The sequence below is a fragment of the Stegostoma tigrinum genome, chromosome 5, assembly GCF_030684315.1.
Source record: "Stegostoma tigrinum isolate sSteTig4 chromosome 5, sSteTig4.hap1, whole genome shotgun sequence".
Taxonomy (NCBI): Eukaryota; Metazoa; Chordata; class Chondrichthyes; order Orectolobiformes; family Stegostomatidae; genus Stegostoma; species Stegostoma tigrinum.
The window spans coordinates 31,558,297-31,579,174 of NC_081358.1; the positions used below are offsets into that span (position 1 = coordinate 31,558,297).

General features: G+C 40.5%; 1 protein-coding gene across 1 annotated transcript in view; it reads left to right on the forward strand.

Moving 5' to 3' along the window:
- The window catches only part of mybl1 (v-myb avian myeloblastosis viral oncogene homolog-like 1), an 81,412-nt gene that overhangs the window by 14,802 nt on the left and 45,732 nt on the right, over positions 1-20,878 (forward strand). Inside the window, exons 2-7 of the mRNA XM_048528471.2 lie at positions 8,132-8,237; positions 8,582-8,653; positions 12,960-13,052; positions 16,969-17,189; positions 20,414-20,600; positions 20,733-20,801. Of these exons, the coding sequence (XP_048384428.1) occupies positions 8,132-8,237; positions 8,582-8,653; positions 12,960-13,052; positions 16,969-17,189; positions 20,414-20,600; positions 20,733-20,801 (748 nt within the window). The remainder of the gene's footprint in view (positions 1-8,131; positions 8,238-8,581; positions 8,654-12,959; positions 13,053-16,968; positions 17,190-20,413; positions 20,601-20,732; positions 20,802-20,878) is intronic.

Consider the following 20,878-nt stretch of genomic DNA (forward strand, 5'->3'; position numbering starts at 1 on the left):
ATGTCTTTTTTTTTTGGCTTTTTAAGCAGACTGGGCCTATACATACTGGAGTTTAGAAGACTGATTAGTGATCTAATGGTGATTCTGAGGGAACTTGACAGAGTAGATGCTGACTGGGTGTTCCCTCATGAGAAAGTCAAAGGTTTGCAGGGGGAATAAGCAGGAAAATGGAGGTCCTACTACAGTCAGATCCGCCATGATGTCATAGAATGGTAGACCAGGCTTTAAGAGCAAAAAGACCTATTCCCACTCCCATTTTCCATGAAACTATGTTTACGTTTTAAACAGGAAAGCAACATCACAACTGCCACAATTGTCCTGACTACAATGCCCTAGCCAGACCACTGAAGAGCAAGATTTCTGGGGCGAACAGGAGCAGGAGTGCCTGTGCGGAGTTGGCAATTTGCTTGCAAATCAACCATGCCTTGCCTTTCACACCCTTTTTACAGTTACTATGGGGCCCATCCAGCAACTTGCAGGGCACCTCAATTTCTGCTGCTTCCATTAGACTTCCGTGCTGTTTTTAGGCTGGTTGTCTGTTAATGATCCCTGTCTACAGAGTTCAATTGGCCTTCCATTCCTCAATCGGCTGGATACTTGCACTGCTTTTTTTTTTGGAAGACACTGTCACTTTTGTTCCTACAAGCAGCAATGTCACAATTGAAACCTCATTTTCAATGTATCACCTTAATATAATGGCTAGCAATTACTTTTATTAAACTTTTAATTTTGACAATATTTAGGAAAATTTGGATTTTCTTTGAAGACATGTTATGTGTGAAAGATAGCAAAAAATATTTCCTTCCCACTTTCTAGGATGAAAAGTGCTTCATGCCATGCTGTTCACTGTTGCCAGCTTTTGGCAGACAGCATGGATTCTGTTTAGTTGAAGTATGTAAGTGAACAGGCTATGCTTAGAGAATGTAATTTGTAATGTAAATAGTTATGTGATGACTTATTCTGGAAACTTACCACATAAATGGGTGATGAAATCTGTTCTTATCGCTGAAATGTTGGCCAGAATTTTCTGACATGGGAGATGGCAAATAACTGCAACACTTCGGTCTTTTGGCTTTGTTAAGAAATATCAATGCGTAGCAGAAATAATGGGAACTACAGATGCTGGAGAATCCGAGATAACAAAGTGTAGAGCTGGATAAAACCTTTTTCTGATGAAGGGTCTAGGCCTGAAACATCAGCTTTTGTGCTCCTAAGATGCTGCTTGGCCTGCTGTGTTCATCCAGTTCTACACTTTGTTATCAATGCATAGCATCTATTTGGGAAGTTTTAATATCCAATAGTTGGTTTAACCTTTCCTCGGTTGTTCTGCAATTCTTTACTATGATGGGAGCACATGACTACATACACAAACACATTGGACTTTAAGGGGGAAGCTCACCATCACTTCTGAAGGGATGGGCAATAAGAGTTGGTGCTGCCAGTGACTACCAATTCACATGAGGTCTTTCCCTGAAAGGCATCCAGCTTAAAGTAGTGGCTGATATGTCCAAGCACTCCAGAGCCATAGTCGCTTCCTGGCAATGAGTTGGAACCAAGACTGGAAGCCGCAAATGCTTTACTATAAAATGGGAAGTGAAATGACACTGATAGCTGACTCTGAAGAGGCAGTATTAAAGTCGAGGACTGTTCACATGTACATAAAAGGTGACTTGGTGATGGGATACTGGCCTCTGAAGTTATTTCCGTAAGTTGCAATGTAAATCTGTCTTTTGAACTAAATTTTGAACTTTAGATAGTAACCAGTATTTAATAAGTTGGATCAAATTCTGAAATAAGGATTGTTCTAGAAATAAAATATGCCATGAATACATGAGGGTAAACCATCATCTTATCCTTTTCTTTTAAAAAAAAAAGGCCTTGGCTGACACTGAAGTGGCTGAGACTGTGTTCCAGCAATATTATTGAAGATGGGCTCAGAACTAGCCGTGCCTCTGTTGGGGCTGTTCCAATAGAGTTACAATAGTGGCATCTGTCCAACAATTGTAAATTGCCCCAGTTTGTCCTCTGCATTTTAAAAAAAAAACAAACAAATTCAATACCCCAGAATTCTGAAAGGACCAGAAAGAAGCAGAAGGGTCACTGCAAACAGATGGCATGAAATTTGAAACCATCATAATCAGAAAACGACATCTGCAAGCTTAGGTGTAGCACACATTATTGACGTTGCAGTCAGGACACACAAAGCAAGTAAACTGTAAGACAAGTGCAGTCTGTCGCACCCACCACACAGCTTTCCTGTATTCCAGGCAAGGATGCAGCTTAAAAGAACATTGGACAGCTATACAAGATATATTTGGTTCCAAAGATACAACCAGAGCTTGCAACAAGACACAATCAAACATAAGACTGACTCAGTGGTATCATAATAGCAACAAGGAATTTACCACAGACCTATATAAATGTGCAGATATACGCATTTCACCGTAAAACAAACCCAAGTCAAAATCTAGAGCGGAATAACTTCCAATCAGACGATCAGGCTTTCCACCTTTATGAATAATGGATAAAGTCAACTAAGTAGACTTTTTTGCCACTTGCCACATTCAACATTACTCACCCAAAGAAAATTGGCAAGTGCACACTCAAAACCGAGTGGTACGACAGCTAGTGCAAATATCCTACCAGTATGAATTCTAATAAGCATGCGGCAGCACTAGAAATCAGTGGTATAATTGATGAACGTCTACAATATGTGGTCAATCCCTTGAATTGTTATTGTGCCAATGTAATGTTGTAGCAATTTGGCATTGAAAACCACATTTATTTTAACTGGTAGTCAGAAGTGGGCCAACAGTATCAGGACTACCAAGTCTGAATCTTACCACTGTGATCATTTATGAAATCACCAGGTGGCTGCAGAAGAGTCTAAGAGTACATACATTTAGTTTGTCCAGGATTGTACCTGGACCCTTAAAGTAATTTCAAAGGTGATGCGTTATTGTACTGCAGAAGATGCAGCCTTCACATCCAAAAAAACTTTAACAGCGAGGCAAGGCACAGACACTCTCCACAATAATATGGAGAACCTCTACGTGCTTGTGAGATTCTATCAGTCCTTGATTCCACAGTAGCTGCTGATGTATTTACCATAAATGAAAACTACTTTATTTTAGACACTGATAATTGGAAATGTGGAGAAATAATCAGACAGGTAAGGAACTCTTCAATCATGTCTGTGGCAGATGCATTGAGTGCCGTACTTAGTCTGTTTGGTGCACCTAAAGGAATCACATTTGACATTGCACCACACCATAATGAAGACCTTTTCAGGGATATGTGCAGTAGATGGGGTGTGAACCATGGGCTATCCACATTGTTACTAAATTAGCCTAGATCGAACAGCAATTGGTTTGTACTGCTAAATCACACACATTGAAGTGTAAGACAATGAAACCAAGATTTATGTTGTCTGCTTACATCTCAGAGCTACACCTCTTTCCTACTCCTCTGAATGTGCCCGGCCTCTCTGTTCCTCTAGTTCCACACTGTGTTGTCCGATTCCAGCATCTGCAGTTCTTGCCACTTCTGGACAGAGAGTTACTTTCACTGACAGAGAACAACCCATCACTTATTCAAATTCTTCAGAGATGTAGCTCTGACATGTAAGCAGGCAACATAAATCTTGGTTTCGTTGTCCTACACTTCAATGTGTTTGATTTAACAGTACAAACCAATTGCTGTTCAACAAAGAAGAGGGGATGTGGGACGTGACTGGCATGCAGATGCAGATTCACTTTAACCACGCATAGGACAATGGGTCAGAGTAACGTTACCCATAATAGGGAAAATAGTTATTTGTTAGCGAGTTTTGAGAAGATTTGTAGCTCAGTTTGAGGTTCTGGATATGAGTTTGCTCACTGAGCTGGAAGGTTAGTTTTCAGATGTTTCGTCACCATTCCAGGTAACATCATCAGTGAGCCTCCGACGAAGCGCTGGTGTTATGTCCCACTTCCTATTTATCTGGTTAGGTTTCCTTAGGACACCAGCGCTTCGCCGGAGGCTGATGATGTTACCTAGAATGGTGATGAAACGTCTGAAAACTAACCTTGCAGCTCAGCAAGCAAACTCTCATCCATAGTTAATTGTGGATGTTTGTGATGTGTATAGAGGTGTTCAGGTTATACAAAGTCACAACATCTAATGGAGCAATGGAGGAACAGTAGCCACCTAAGGGAAGTGTAGAATATGCTGATCTGTGGATTGTGATCATACAAAACATACCCAGATGCTAACAATGTGATGGAACATCAGGACATCAGTCAATCTACTAGTGAAACTCCTGCAGGCCAAGAACAAAATCTGCATTTCCTGTTGGTTACACAAAAGCTGGAAGAGTTGTCAGAGCCACGAAGTGATTTATGAACTGAGATTTCTGTACTTTAAATTTTGCTATCTTTAATAAATTTTGCTATTACCCAATGTATGTGTTTCTATCTATAGCATACAGCTTTGGGAGGGTTGGAAGGGAGTGGATGTCACCTTGAACTGTTGTCTCTTAAAGAGCTCAACACGCAAATAAGTCATGCCCAGAACTTACCATGTGGCCACAGGCCTTCTACAGTGTGTAGCATAGGCTGCGCCTGGAGATTGCTGTGCTTTGTGTATATTTGTTTATTTATTTACCTTTTTTTAAATATATATTTTATATAACATTGAAACAATGGGGGTGAAAGAAGGATTCTCGACTGGCACAGTGCGGACAGTTGTTTTTCCCAGGGTTACAAGTTGGAGCCTTCATTTTTCATGATCTGTATGAGATTAGATTCCCTACAGTGTGAAAATGGGCCCTTCAGCCCAACAAGTCCACACCGCCCCTTGGAGCATCCCACACAGTCCTGAACACTATGGGCAATTTAGCATGACCGATCCACCTAGCCTGTACATCTTTACACTGTGGGAGGAAACCGGAGGAAACGCACGCAGACATGGGGAGAATGTGAAAACTCCGCACAGACAGTTACCCGAGGCTGGAATTGAAGCTGTGTGCCTGGTGCTGTGAGGTTGCGGCGCTAACCACTGAGCCACTGTGCTACCCTGTTTGTTAAAGTTGTCAAGAGAAAACACTGACCAGCTTCTAAGTATTAATGACTTGGAAAAAGGAATAAAGAGTTGCTTGTCCAAGTTTGTCAGTGACACTAATTTGGAGACACAATAAGTTGTGCGGATCAGAACAAGAAATTGCGAAAGAATATATTTAGATTCAAAAGTTAAAATTATGACATGAAGTTCAACGTGAAGAAGACAAATTAACATATGTTCTTAATGGAAAGGAATTAAGAACCATGTCGGAGGAGAAATTCAGTTGTCCTGTTACACAAATTGGCAAAGCTAATAAAGGCTGGCATTCATTTCAAGAGGGCTAAAACCCAAGCATGTTATGCTGTAGTTGTACTGTTCTGTTTTGTCCCTATCTGGAGCAATGCTTTCATTTTTAGGAAAAGATGTTTAGCAACTATACATACAAGGGAATTGCAGAGCAGATTCATCAGTGACTGGGTTGGATGTACGAGGACAAGTAGGATGAATTTGATTTGTTATTCTGGTGAGAGATTTAATTGAAGAGCTTAGGTTTAGGAGGATAGATGCATGCAAGCTGTTTCTTCTAATGTTAACACGAGAGTTAGCACTCTCACTTCAGGGTTAAACAGGCAAATCCTACTGCAGGACTTGAGCATAACACCAAAATCAGTGAGCCTATGCCATAATGAGGGACTGCTATACTTTTTCCATGGTCTAATCAAATGACAAGAGTAGTTTGAGGGATAAAATCACCTACTCTTGTTCCTATAATTCTTGCTACTTTCTGTCTAGGCTTACCAAGTTTTAAAAACAAGTAGCCACGTGTTGTAATCCACTTGGAAATGTGAGCTGAGGTTGCCTCAAAAGTAAGTGTTTTAATCAAAGCTTAAAGTCCCTGATCCCTGTTTGTTAAAATTGTCAAGAGAAAACACTGACCAGGTTCCAGTACTTGACCATAACTGCTGTTATTGTAAATAATAATTGCAAGTGGACAGCTATGAACTATTAACATTTAGTTTTATTAGGTAAGACTTCTTCATTCACACAGATAAATGCAGGCAAACAAAAAATTGTTTTATGAATGGAGGGAAAAACACTGGGTAACTCTTCAGTGGCACCAGTCCACAAGGTTTATTGAGGTGTTTCTTTCATTTGCCAGAACTTTCTGTTCTTTGACCTCCTTTCTCCAGGTTTTTTGTTTTGCTCCTTTGCAGGAGGCACAGGGCTATTGGTGTACTAACTACAAAGTCACTTTAATTTCTGGTTAAAGGCAGCATCTTGCAGCAACCAGTGCAAAAAAAAAAAAGGCTTTCTTCAGAGTCAATACAGTGTGGAGCTGGAGGAACCGGAAAGTCAATGTTTAGGGTTTACACCCTTTATCCTGATGTAGGGTGTAAACCTGAAACATTGACTTTCCTGCTCCTCTGCTGCCTGATCTGCTGTGCTCCTTCAGCTCCACACTGCATAGACACTGACTCCAGCATCTGCAGGTCGTGCTATCTCCTGGCTTACATCAGATATTTTTACTGCACGCGGGGTGGTGGGGTGGGGGGGGGGGGAGAGAGAGAGGGAGAGAATCAGACTTATTGTTAGGCTAGTGACATCTTTGACATGCATAACTCCTCAGAATTAAACTAATCAACTAGTTTGCCTGCCAAATTTCAGTTTGCACTTCTTTTCTGGTGCCGTGCCATCAGGCACAGTAGCTCTGGTTAGCGCTGCTGCTTCACAGCGCCAGGGACCTGGGTTTGATTCTGTCCTCAGATGACTGTGTGGAGTTTGTGCATTCTCTCATGTCTGTGTGTGTGTGTTTCCTCCCACAGACCAATGATAGAACATAGAACATTACAGCACAGTACAGGCCCTTCAGTCCTCGATGTTGCACCGACCTGTGAAACCAAACTGAAGGTCCATCTAACCTACACTATTCCACTATTATCCATCTGTTTATCCAATGACCATTTAAATGCCCTTAAGATGTGTAGGTTACCTGGCTTAGCCATGGGAAATGTAGGGTGAGTGTCTGGATGGGATGCTCTTTGGAAGGTCAATGTGGACTCGGGCTGAATAAGTAAGAAGGCGCCACCACAAATTAAGGCCCTTGTGGTTCTCGCCACCTTCCCAGTTACCTTCCTGGTGGCCCCAAAAGATGACTAGTTTCCTGAAGTTGGGGGAGCACTTCATTTATCCCAATCTGAAGGTAATTGGAAGAACAGGCAGTGAGCAGGTGGTCGGCTTCAAAGTCACTCCTTGCTCTTACCTCTAACTCTGCAACCGCCACTCTGTGACTAGGAAAACAACTGGCTCTCCTCGGGAATCGACTTTGATTAGTCTCTGGCAGCTTCTGACAATCCAGGATGCCAGTATTAAGGCCTATGGGTGGAGAAACATACCTAACTTCTGTTTGTAAAGTCTTAATAAGCTGATTGCTGCACAGTAGGTTTGCTTTGCCAACACTGGAGTTGGTGTGTTACTTTCCACTTAGTATGTCTGTTCCCATACAGTTTCAAAAGTGGTCAATTGCACTCTATGAAACTGTCCTTGTAATCTATCACTAACAATTCAGTTGTTTTTGTACCTCATATAAAAGTAAATTATACAGTCACTTGAAGTAAGCAATGTATTAAATAAGGAAAGAATTTAGTGCATAATGTGGATAATTTGAGCTAAGCACTTTTTTCATGAGTGTATTATGTGCATTTCTTGCTTCTTACTTTGTCCTATTTGAATTTTATTTGCCTGGAGGTCTAGAAAAACTTCACAGTTGCATTGCTGATGGATAAAACCTAAATTAACACATTTAGTATAAGTGACTTAGGATATTTGCAAATCAATGAAGACATGACTGTAAACATTATACCTGGCTTCAAAGTGCAAAGTCCAAAGTCTTGAACTACTTTGTTCTAAATCTTTCTATGACAACCTTTTTCTATTCACTTTTTTGTTCTTTTATGAATATAGTTTTTGGAAGGGAAGGTGAAATTTAGTACTTTTGATTTTAATTATTGCTGATACACAGCTGAATTATCATAAAGGTTCTGGTGACAATATGTAAAATAATAATGCATGAACATCTATCTTTTGAAAACAGTGAAGATGATGATGATGAACATCTGTTTCAAGATCGTGACTATGACATGCCTCAACAGAAAAGTACAAAGAAGCTCTGCAATAAAATTAAATGGATACCCGATGAGGTAAATCTGAATGGTCGTTTGAGAATATGAGCATTGTGCTTTCTTTTATGATAACCCATTTAGCACTCTCAATATGATGGTCATTAACTATAGAATCAGACTTCTAATAGAAATAATTTAATAGAAATAATTTAATTGTTCAAATCTAATTCTACTGCAATGATAAATTGCTGAAAACATAAAATTTTAATGTGATAATCGTTTGTATTTAATGGTTGAGCCAATTAAAAGATGTTTTCAGGCATTTAAGTTAAAATACTTGGCTGTTAGTTTCTGTTATAACCTTTGCAATTCTAATCTACTAACATGAATGCTGTATATTTTTCCTTGTTTGTAATATACAGGATGAGAAGTTAAAGAAGTTGGTAGAGGAACACGGTACAGAAGATTGGAATTTCATTGCAAGTCATTTTCTTGTGAGTAGGAGCGGAAGACATTTTGTTTTCTGTTTTGAAAGCTATATATTTGTGATTGGTAAAGCCACCTGTTAAAGAGGGAATGATGCTTCCAAATGGTACTTAATTTGCAAATGTAATTCCTTGAAACTGTAAAGAAAGTGAGCTGTTTTTTCTTTGTGAAGCTAACAGCAATGAAAGCTAACCAACTCATGTCATACCTCTTCCTTACCACAACTTATTGGCTAATTTACCCACTGAAAATGACACGTTAAATTCATTTTTCTTTTGACAAGAGATTATGATCATTCTTGTAAGTATAGAGGTTTTCAATTTGAGAATACACCCTTAAACAGCCTTATTAACCTGCTCACAAATGATGTTGGAGGACTCCTAGATACATGGCCTCAAATTTCATCTTTGTGAAGCCAGCACAATGGAAGTGGCATCAGATTCTTTGGGCTGCAGCTTGTACAATGGTTAACTGATGAGCAGATTTATGGAATTAGAAGTGCTGTTGTGGGGCTAGGAATGCTGTCTGACAAAGTTATTGAATGCTTCAGGAATTTACACTGTTTTAGCAATCAAGGGCAGGTGAATTGTCGTTGGAGACATCACAGACTGGAGGATGGTCTTGAGGTCAAGAGGAAGATCAGTACTGGGAGTAACTGAAATTGATAAAATCATAGAAGACACTAGCTAGACCTCACCTGGAGCATTGTACACTATCCTGGGTGCCATATTTTAGGAAGGATGTGAATGCCTTGGAGGAAATGCAGAAGATATTTCTGAGATTGTGCTTCCAGGGATGAAAATCCTCAGCCATGGAGAAATTAAAAGTGTTTTTCTTGAAAAGGAAAATAATAAGAGGAGATTTGATAGAAGCTTTCAAAATTAAAAGGAGGCTTGACAGTGTAGATAGGGAGAAAGTGTTCCCTTTTGTAAATGGACCAAAATTGAGAGGGCAAGTTATTAAAGGTAATTTGCAAAAGAACCAAATGCAATGAGAGAAAATACTAATTGACACAAGTAATTAGGCCTGGATTGCGCAGCCTGGAAGTGGGGGTTCATTTGAGGCATTTGAGAAGAGCATTACATGATTCTTTAAAGAGAAACAATATTCAGGGCTGTGGAAAAAAGGCAGGAGAATGGCACAAAGTTATGATGCTCATTCTGAGATCTTGTGTAGACATGATGGACAAACAGCCTTCTGCATTATAACAATTCTATGATCCTGTAAAGTACTTGTTTTTTTTTAAAAAAGCTCATGTTTAGAGTTGATTTTTTGTCACAGCTAGTATTTACTGTGTCATGGGGAACACTTGCCGTTGGTAACAAGCATGACCTCTGTTTCCACCTCAAGTGGAGGTTGCCACTTCCTGGTCCTTTCCCAATATGGTGGGAAGGACCTGTTTGGCAGTGCCTGCCATTTTGTTTTAATCCCCAACATCAACAGCAAGAACAAGTTGTATAGCACAAGAGAAATTCAGGAAGCATGTCCGTCCTGGCTGGGTTGGCGGAAAAGCCTAAAACAAGGGAACACATTCTGAGAATTAAATATTCCTGGGAACTTCACAAAAACATTACAAAAGAAAATATGACGACGGAACTAAAACTAGAGTGCGTCCTGTAAAAAGGGGTAATCAGAATTCTTGACTGAGGCATTAAACTTCTGTGAATAAAATATTACTGCTGTCTGAAGGATTTACAACATTGGGTATTTCAGAAATCTGCCATTTTAAACATATGCTCCTACCTTTGGAAAAAAAAATTGCAGTACTTTTGTCAGTCACTCTCAGACCTCGGCTGTAACTGAGGGAGCAGTCAGTTCCGGAGAAACACAACTGCTTCTCTAATCTCCGATTTTGATTCTTCCATGCTGGTAGCTCTGGCTCCTCCAGTTCCAGGTTTCCTACCACCTGCTCTTACTGCTGTACCAGAGAGACAATCTGTAACTGAATGGGCAGGAGGAGGAAAGAGGGTGAGAAACTAATTGCAGGAGCTGGAGCAGTTATTCTGGTTTGTTCCGCTGTCAGCATCCAGGAGACTTTTGGCTGTGCTATCACCAATGAATTGATCTTTTCTGGGAGATTCAGGGAAAGAATCTGAAATTTAAAGAGGACAGAGTCTCTGCCAATATTGAGGCTGGTCAATTGGTGATTATTCCCATATCTGCTCCATTCCAATTCCCGAAACTCCAAATCTGTGTGCCCTCCCATGTCAAACTGAATGTTTGCATGGCTTGGCCTACTTTGGGATACCAGCTCAACCATCCATCCCACGGTGGACAAGCCTACATTCAACAGCTTGCTGAGATTTGAGTCTCTGAGGTCCAACCTCCTAGCTGCCTCACTTCCCTGGGCATTGCAGATCTGGTAGCTGTGCCCAAGGAGGTCCCACACCTTCTTGCAGACAACGAGAGAAGAGCTCAGTCCCAGCAAAATTGAAAAGCAGCTCATAAGCTGTGTGCAGAGAAGGCACTGGATGCATGAATGTGCCTGCGATAAGATGCTGGGGAGGGCTGAATGAATGGTGGGTAAGTGCAGAAAGGTGATAAAGGCAAGAGCTGTGTGAGTGAGGAGAATCTGAGTGGAGAGCTGGTTTGTGCTTTATGAGAAGGAGAGCATTAGTGATATGCGAAGTGGGGCGGAGAAAGCATTTGAATGAGAAGGAATGGGTTTAAGAGAGAGTGCTGTGTGAACACTTGGGTGAGGTGGGTACAGGTTGGGAAAAGGGGAAGCACGCATGTTTTTTTGAGTGGAGGATCTGCAGTTAGTCTTCTGGAAGTGAGTCTTGGAGATGGTTTGGCTGAAGACTACTTGGGTACAATAAATAAGACTTTAGGAAGAACTTGATTTATTATTGTGTTAACTGCTGAACTTTAATAATATACTGACTGTTCCTATGCTGCTTTATTGCTTTATTTTTATTTTGTTTTACTAGTTTTTAAAAAATTCATTCATGGGATATGGGCAGCACTGAATAGGCCAAACGTATTCCTTGTTATGGACCAGACCAAACCTCCTTAAAATATATCAAGGAGATAGCCTAGACCCTAACTTTTATCTCATTTAATGGAAAGTATAAGGCACTGTGTTCCAGATGTGATTTCAGTTGGACAAACTACTAGACTTTAAGCAAAACACACTTTATTCTTAAAATACAAAAACCAAAAAAAGGGGGGTTAGGGTTATCATTGACCTTACCTTGAACTGGACTTACCACTTAAACACAATGGCAACAGGAGCAGGTCAAGGATCTTGGAAAACTGCAGAGAGTAGCGCACCTCCTGACCCCCAAAATCTGTCACTGTCTACAAGGTACAAGTCAGGAGTGTGGTGGGATATTCCCCATTTGTCTGGATCAGTACAGATCCAGCGACACTCAAGAAGTTTAACACCGTGCAGGACAAAGCAACCAGCTTGATTGACAACACAACCACATCCACTCACTACCTCTACACCAATGCTCAGTAGCAGTGATGTGTACTATCAGCAAGATGCAGTGCAGAAATCCACCAAAGATCCTTGTACAGCACTTGCCAAATGCATGACCTCTTCCATCTCGTAAGACAGCACTGCAAATACTTGGAAACACCATAACCTGCAAATTCCTCTCCAAACCGCACTCAATCTTGATGTGGAAATATATATTGCTGTTCCTTCACTATGGCTGGCTCAGAGTTCTGGAATTTCCTCTCTACCAGCATTATGGCTCAACTTACAGCACATGGACTGCAGTGGCTCAAGAAGGTAGCTCACCACCACTTTCTCAAGGGCAGAAACAGACAAGCAATAAATGCTGTCCAAGCATGTAACTCCCAAGTCCCATGAGTGAATAAAAAGAAAGTTTGCACTGACTAGGGTTTTACTGTTACAGTAAACTTTTAAAGAGGTGAAATCATAAATGTGGTTTGGGGATTCCTTTCTTTTTAGGTAATTGTTCTGTATGGGCATTGAAAACCTACTTTGACAATGGTGCATTTAAAAAAAAAAGTGAGATAGAGAGACTGAAAACTGCAGGGAAAGTATTCCAGAGCTTGAGGCATGGGCATCAGAAGAAGTTGTCACCAATAGTAGAGTGATAGAGGGGCACTGGGCACCAGAAATAGCTAAGAATCCTGGGACTGGACAGGATGACAGATGTTGGGGGAGAAGCCATGGAGGCAACAATTCCATAAGTATGTCATTGAATTTATTATGCTTTAGTGAATTGGATTTTTAGCAGTAAAACATTGAGGAAAGCTCTGTTGGATAAGGAAATGGTCTTCTAATTTGGCATGTTTCATAAATGATATTGCTAGTCAAGGACTTTTGAAATATTGCAGAACCGAACAGATGTTCAATGCCAGCATAGGTGGCAAAAGGTTTTGAATCCAGAGCTAATAAAAGGACCATGGACTAAGGAGGAAGATCAAAAGGTAAGGTAATAGCCAAAAACATTTTTACAAAATACTTTTAGTAATAATAAATTTAAGGCTTTTCTGAAAAGGCAAAATATTAAAACCTGATTATATTTTTATCAGGGTATGTTTATGATTTTTCTATTGAATTGAGTGCAAGCAAAGCACACGAAGTTGAAATGGAATAGTAACGTTGTACATTATGGGAACAGACTCCTCGGTCCAAATCGCCCATGCTGACCACATATCCTAAATTAATCTAGTCCCATTTGTTAGCATTTGGCCCATACCCCTCTAAACCCTTCCTATTCATGTTCCCATCCAGATGCCTTTAAAATGTTGTAAATGTACCAGCCTCTACTATTTCCTCTGGCAGCTCATTCCATACACCATATGCCCTCTATATGAAGAAGTTGCGCCTTAGGCCCCTTTTTAAATCTTTCCCCTCTCACCTACGCCCTCTAATTTTGGACTCCCCCTACCCTGGGAAAATAGCTTTGGCTATTCACCCTATCCATTCTCTTCATTTTATAAACCTCTGTAAAGTCACCCCTCAGCCTCCGATGCTCCAGGGGAAATAAGACCCAGCCTATTCAGCCTCTCAGTGTAGCTCAAACTCTCCAACTCTGGCAACTAACTGATCCTTCTATCTTGCAGCTTTAATCGCAATTGATTCTGTGTTCCATTTTTGACTTTATTATGGTACCAACCCCACTGATGCCACAAAAGCAGCAAGTGCTAGGGAAATTCAGCAGGTCTGGCAGCAGATTGTCAATTTGTCAATACAAAAACAGGGTTAACATTGAGCCCAATGACCCTTTGACAGAACTGGAAAAGGGTGACATTTATGCTGATGTCAGGGTGGGTTTTTGGCAGAAAGAAGGTAGATTACATGGTGATGGTGCCCAGAGCGAGAGAGAGAGGTTTTTCTCCCAAGTATGCATCCAACTATCCTCTGAAATCATAGCATGTCTCTCTGTTCTCTAGCTCACAATTACTGCTGTGCTTTTTCAAAAAACATACTCCTGCTTCACGCCCCCCCAAACAAAAATTCCCACTCCACAAATTTCATGTCCAAAATCTTAAAGCCTAAAGCCATCCACTAAGGGGAAGAGTTTTTCTTTGTCTGCAGAATAGAAACTTGTCATAATCTTGTACGTTCTTATCAGTTAATTAGTAGGACCCAGGGTGCAGGTGCATAGTTCTTTGAAGCTGGAGTCACATGTAGACAGGGTGGTGAAGAAGGAATTTGGCACGCTTTCCTTCATTAGTGTGAGCATTGAGCATAGGAGTTGGGATATCATGTTGTGGCTTTGAAGGACATTGATGAGGCCTCTATTAGAATACTGCATTCAGCTATGGTCTCCCTACAATAGGAAAGATGTTGTTAAATTTGAAAGGGTTTTGAAAAGAATTATGAGGTTGTTACCTGGCTTGGAGGGAGCTGTAATGAGAGGCTGAATAGACTGGGTTATTTTACCTGGACCGTCGGAGGCTGAGGGGTGACCTTATGGAAGTTTATAAAATCATGAGGGACATGGATAGGGTGAATAACCAAGGTCTTTTTTTCTGTCCCAGGTAGGAGAGTCCAAAACTAGAGGGCATTGGTTTAATACAAGAGGGGTAAGATCAAAAAATGTCTTGCATGGTAACTTTCATGCAGATTACACTCAATGGTGTGACCAATGAAGGCAAATGTGCCAAATGCAGCCTTCACCAACTTATCTATCTGCAACTCCACTTTCAAAGAACTCTGCACCTGCACCCCTAGGTCTCTGTTTGGCAACAGCCCCCAGGGCCCTACCGTTAAAGTCCTGCCCTGACTTGCCTTGCCAAAATGCAACACCTCTCATCCACCTAAATCAAATTCGATCTGCGCTATTTGGCCCATTGATCAAGATCCCATTGTGCTTTTAGATAATCTTCTTCACTGATCACCTACATGATGTATTTTGGTGTCACCTGCAAACTTACTAACCGTATCCCTTTATTCACATTCACATTTCTATAAATGACAAAGCAGTCAACCCAGCATCAATCCTTGATGCAAGCCTCTGGTCACAGGCTCCAGTACAACAAGCAACCCTCTACCACCACACTGTGTGTCTCCTACCTTCAAGCCAATTTTGCATCTGATTCCATCTAATCTAACCTTACTAACCAGTCTACCACATGGAACCTTGTTGAATTCTTCGCTGAAGTCCATATAGACAGCATCTACCACTCTTCCTGCAACAATCTTCTTTCTGAGTGCTTCAAAAAACTCAATCAAGTTAGTGAGACACACAATTTCCCATGCACAAAACTATGTTGAGTACTTCTAATCAGTCCTTGTCTTTCCCAAATGCATGTAAATCCTGTCCCTCAAAGTCCCCTCCAACAATCTACCCAACACTGATGTAAAGCTCACCAGTCTATTGTTCCCTGGTTTTTCCTGACAGCCTTTCTTAAATAATTGAACAAATTAGCCAACCTCCAGTCTTCTGGCGTCTTGTCTGTGGCCATCATTGATACAAATATTTCAGCAAAGGGCCCAGCAATCTCTTCCCTAGCTTCTCAAAGTTCTGGGAAACACCGGACCAGGCCCAGGGCTTTATCTACCTTCAGGCCTCCGGTAGCACCTATTCTGTAATATGAACTCTTTTCAAGACATCGCTGTTTATTTCCCTAAGTTCTCTAGCTTATATGCCTTCTCCTCAGTAAATACTGATGCAAAATATTTGTTTAGTATCTCACCCATCTGCTGACCATGTTGATCTTAAAGTGGTCCTATTCTCTCCCTAGTTCCTCTTTTTTGCCCTTAACCTTATGAAACCTCCTTAACTCTACTTGCGGAAGATATCTTGTGTGCCCTTTTTGCCCTGCTGACTTCCCTCTGAAGTATTCTTCTACTGACCTTGTACTGCTCTGGAGATTCACTCAATCCCAGCTGTTTATACTTCTTATATGTCTTCTTTTCTGACCAAAACCTAAAATTCTCTAGCCATCCAGCATTCCTTGTGCCTTGGCCTTTACACTAACAGGAGCATACTACCTTTGAACTCTCGCTATCACATTTTTAAAGGCCAAGAATCATAGAATCCCAACGCTATGGAAGCAGGCCATTCAGCCTGTCGAGTTCACACTGATCCTTCAAAGAACATCCACTGAGACCCAGCCCCTACCCTCTTCCTTTAATCCTGCATTTCTCATGGCTAATCCTCCTTTTATGCACAGCCCCTCCACTCTGGACAACTTAGTATGGCTAATCCACCTGACCTACGTATCTTTGGACCGTGGGAGGAAACCCACGCAGACACGATGAGAATTGTGCAAACTCCATGCACACACACACGCCTGAGGGTGGAATCAATCCCAAGTCGTGAGGCAGCATGCTAACCACTGGGCCACTGTGCCATCCAAATGGTGTGTGGTTATAACAGAAAAGTGATGTATAACAGCTTCTACAGCTAATTTCAAACGCCAACAACTGCTGAAAGCTAAACTTAAATCCTGGTTCTGTGGGACCCTGACTCCATCCATTCATGCTGCTTCTCTTGTTCTACCTTTTTTAAAAACAGCACCCAAGGGCGCCTCAAACAGTTTATTGGTTGTAAAGAGACAGCTAGCACCTCTGTCTTAAAACCTCTCTCAAAAAAAATACAAAACACAATTCTCAAAGCCATAATATTGTCTCACATTATGTAGTGAAAGCAGAAAAGTTTGAAAATACTCAGCTGGTCAGGCAGTGCCTATGAAGAGATAGAAGTCACATTTTGAGTTGATGACTGATAATAAGGTTGACCTCCAAGTATTTTTGCACGAGGACTATGACTTTTGCAAGGACTAATTTGGCTGTGTTTTTTTAAAAAACATTTAGTGAATGCCTTCAGGAATCAGATACTTGTGAAGTGTTCAAAGTTTTTAATTGATTTTCTGTGCCATTTCTTCACAGGTAATTGAGTTAGTTCAGAAATATGGTCCAAAGAGATGGTCTCTGATTGCCAAATACCTGAAAGGCAGGATTGGAAAACAATGTCGGGAAAGGTGGCACAATCATTTAAATCCCGAAGTTAAAAAATCATCTTGGACAGAAGAGGAAGACAAGATCATTTATGAAGCACATAAGCGTTTGGGAAATCGCTGGGCTGAGATTGCAAAGTTGCTTCCTGGAAGGTATGTTTAATTTTTATTATTTTAAATTCCTTGTTTTTGTCAGAGTTTAATGAAATAATTGTTCCTTTGGCATTGATGATGTGAATGAGCTGAAGAATGGAATATTTTTGACTAGGATCAAGTACTTCTGGAATATTTTTGATAAGATAGAAGTTTTACTTCAGTTACGTTCTCTGGTATTCCTGTTGAAGCTGTTACTGTTTGATAATAAAAGTAAATTGGCAAGAAATAAAAACAATTTTATTTCTAGCTTTATAGGCTTTTTAGTCATCTGCTGGGTACTGAAATATTCCCAATCGTCTAGCCTACCATAATATTTTTGCTACTTTGTATGCCTTGGTTTTTGATTGGATACTTTCCTTGACCACCTTTGTTAACCGCAGGTGTTTCATTTTTTTTTGACTGGACTAAATTTTTACTGCTTAATTGTCTGCATCTGCTCGACCAGTGATTTCTCCCTTGATCAATCCTTCAGATCTCTGTAATTTCCTGTATTTATATTCAGATCAGATTTAATCTCCCACAAACTGCTTTTGAAATTAGGTAATGTTGTAAATGCTACCCTCGGAGAATCCTTAGCCACAAGGTCTGTTATTAGTTCTACCACGTTATACCTCATTGTACATTAGTGGATCTAAAATAGCCTACTCCCAGTTAAGTTCTGCTATCTCTGAGACCAGAAATTTGACTTCAACGCCACCTTTGCACATATGAATTGCCCAGTCAATATGCAGATTTAAAATCACCCATAACCATTGTTATGCTCTTCTTGCGCACCTCCATTATTTGCTGATGTATACTCTGTCCTACAGTGTGACAACTCTTTGGGAGCGTATATATGCTTTGAGCCTGCTCTGCCATTCAGATTCAGTATGATCCTGGCTGTTCATCGTGTTTTTTCCCTTGCCATTCCTTATTTCCCCTCAAACTGATTCCAGGCCCGAATCATTGTGCACCAGAACACTGATGGGCATCTTTTATTAACAAAGCCACCTCACCTCAGTTTTCTTTTTGCCTATTTAGAATCCCTATAAATTTCATAGAATCCCTATAATAATGTGGAAACAGGCCATTTGGCCCAACAAGTCCACACCGACCCTCCGAACAGCATCCAATCCAGACCTATTCCACTACTCTGTCCCTGTAATGAGATGTTAATGGGTAACATCCCATGAATTTTTATGCTCCTCGTACAGGGGTATGTGAACACTGCCTCAACTTCCTGCCCGAATAGGATTGTGTGTGAAACATTTGTAAAAACAAATGGCATTAAGCTCTGTAATCTTTATGGCTCTACTCACACTGCTGCCTACCACTGTTCCTGCTGAGGTGGCCAGGCCAGTGACGTTTGATCAAGCCAGACAGTTGTCACCACTTGAAATCGCATCCTGTCGTTATCATACACTTTGTGACGATCAAAGCTGTATCCTAGATAACAAGGTGTAGAGCTGGATGAACACAGCTGGCCAAAATAGTACTTGTTTTATGTATCCGCCAATTCCAAGGGTATAAAAGCGGGGACTGTCCCCTGTTTGGAGAGAATCACTCACGATACTCAGCACTCTGTGCCGGGTTGCGTACTGCCATCCTCCACAGCTTGTACTTGCTTATAATAAAGAATTGCGTTTTTGTAACCAGGTCAGTGTCTTGCTCTTGCATCAAATCCTTGAGGGTCTCTGAAAAATGAACCCAACAGTAACCCTGCATTTCCCATTGCTAACACACGTAACATACACAGTATGCCATTCTTCTGGGATATTGAATACCTTTTGAATATTAAGTTACCAGTCTTGGTGACCCGGTAGCCACAGAGATGAATGCTTTAGCCCTGAAAAGCTACAACTAACTTTCTTTTGAAAACATTTAATGTTTTGGCCTCAACTGCTTTCTGTGGCACATCTCTGTATTAGTCATCGAGTTCTGTCAAGACATCCATCTTGCTACAAATTCTATGTGCATTCAGGTCAAGGGCCTTAACTTTTTTTTAAACCATTATTACTGTCTCTGGCTTTAATACCTGCTGCACTGTTCTACATATATTTTCAATCCCTTCAATCACTTATTAATTATTGCTTCCCTCTTCACTACCATTTGCTTTCTTGTTTATTTTTGATTTATTTTTAAACATCCTTCAATTGAAACCTCCTGTCTCACCTTCCCCATCTCCCAGAGCAGGAGTACATCATTTGGCTCTTTGAGCCAGCTCTGCTATTTGATATGATCCTGGCTGTTCACCCAACTTTGTCTCCTGTCCCTCCTTTCTCCCCATACCATTTGAATGCTTTAGCCCTGAAAAGCTACAACTAACTTTCTTTTGAAAACATTTAATGTTTTGGCCTCAACTGCTTTCTGTGGCAGAGAGTTCCACGTGCGTCCCATCTCATCCCTCTCCTTTCCTCAACTAAATTCTTTCATTTGTTTGCAACCTCACCTGCTAGCCAAATTGATTGAAAGATGACAACATGTTTAAATGAGACTCTTCTGATTATGCCATCGTGGCCTTCTCTTAAAACCATAAGATTTTTACAGCACAGTCAGAAGTCTTTCACTCATTCTGTCTGTAGCTGCTGTTCACTGGGTTTTCAATATGCTGCTGTGCTTTTTCCTGCCTTCTAAAAATGATCATGGTCCACGAGTATGAGTACTGTTTTAATGAAACGACTGCTAATGAATAGCTTGTGCATAATTCCTATATTGAAGTGATCCATCATGCAAGCCAGCCTTCTATCCATTGACTCCATCTATACTTCCCTTTGCCTCGGGAAGGTGGCCAACATAATCAAAAACCCTTCCTGCCTGGGTCATACTCTCGTTCACCCTCTTCCATCAGGCAGAAGATATAACAGTTTGACTGCATGTATGAAGAGATTCAAGAACTGCTTCTTCCCTGCTGTAGTAAGACTTCTTAATGGAATTCTGAAATTTTAAATTTAATATTGATCATGCCCTTTGTGCATTCTTTCTGCAGCCATAACATTGTATTCCTCGCTCTGTTCTATTACTCTAATGCATTTTGTTTGGTATGATCTGCCTGTACTGCATACAAAACAAAACTTTTCACTGTACCTAGGTACATGTGACAAGGTGTTCGATTTGATTTATTATTATGAACTATCATTTTAAAAATATTTAGGGTGAATGCACAAAATTTAGTCCCTTTAAATATGTTTTAAAGTCTTTTTCCCCACATTCAGTATCACATGTTCATTTTTTGTATTATGTAGGACAGATAATTCAATCAAGAATCATTGGAATTCCACAATGCGAAGGAAAGTTGAGCAGGAAGGATACCTGCAGGAGGCACCCAAATGTGATTTGCTTCCAAGCATCCAGCAACAGAAAGTACCACCTCGGACACCTCTGAATACGATGCAGTTCCAGAACCAGTTTTTCATTCCTGTATCTACGCAAGTAAATGATTTGCTTTTTTTAAAAAAAAAATTTGAGTAATTCATCTATTCAAATTAAATGGTATTATTTAATGCTGGCTTTAATATTGATTCTTGAATAGACTTGAAATTGAGATATATTGTCTTTGTTAAGGCCCTTAGACACCAGTACTTAGGTACAGAAGAATCTTGCACAGAAAATACTACAACAGGTTTTACTCAAGTAAGAAATTGACTTATTTCTCTAATGTGATCTTAATGAGTTTCAAGAATACATACTATGTGGAGCTGTCTGGTTTT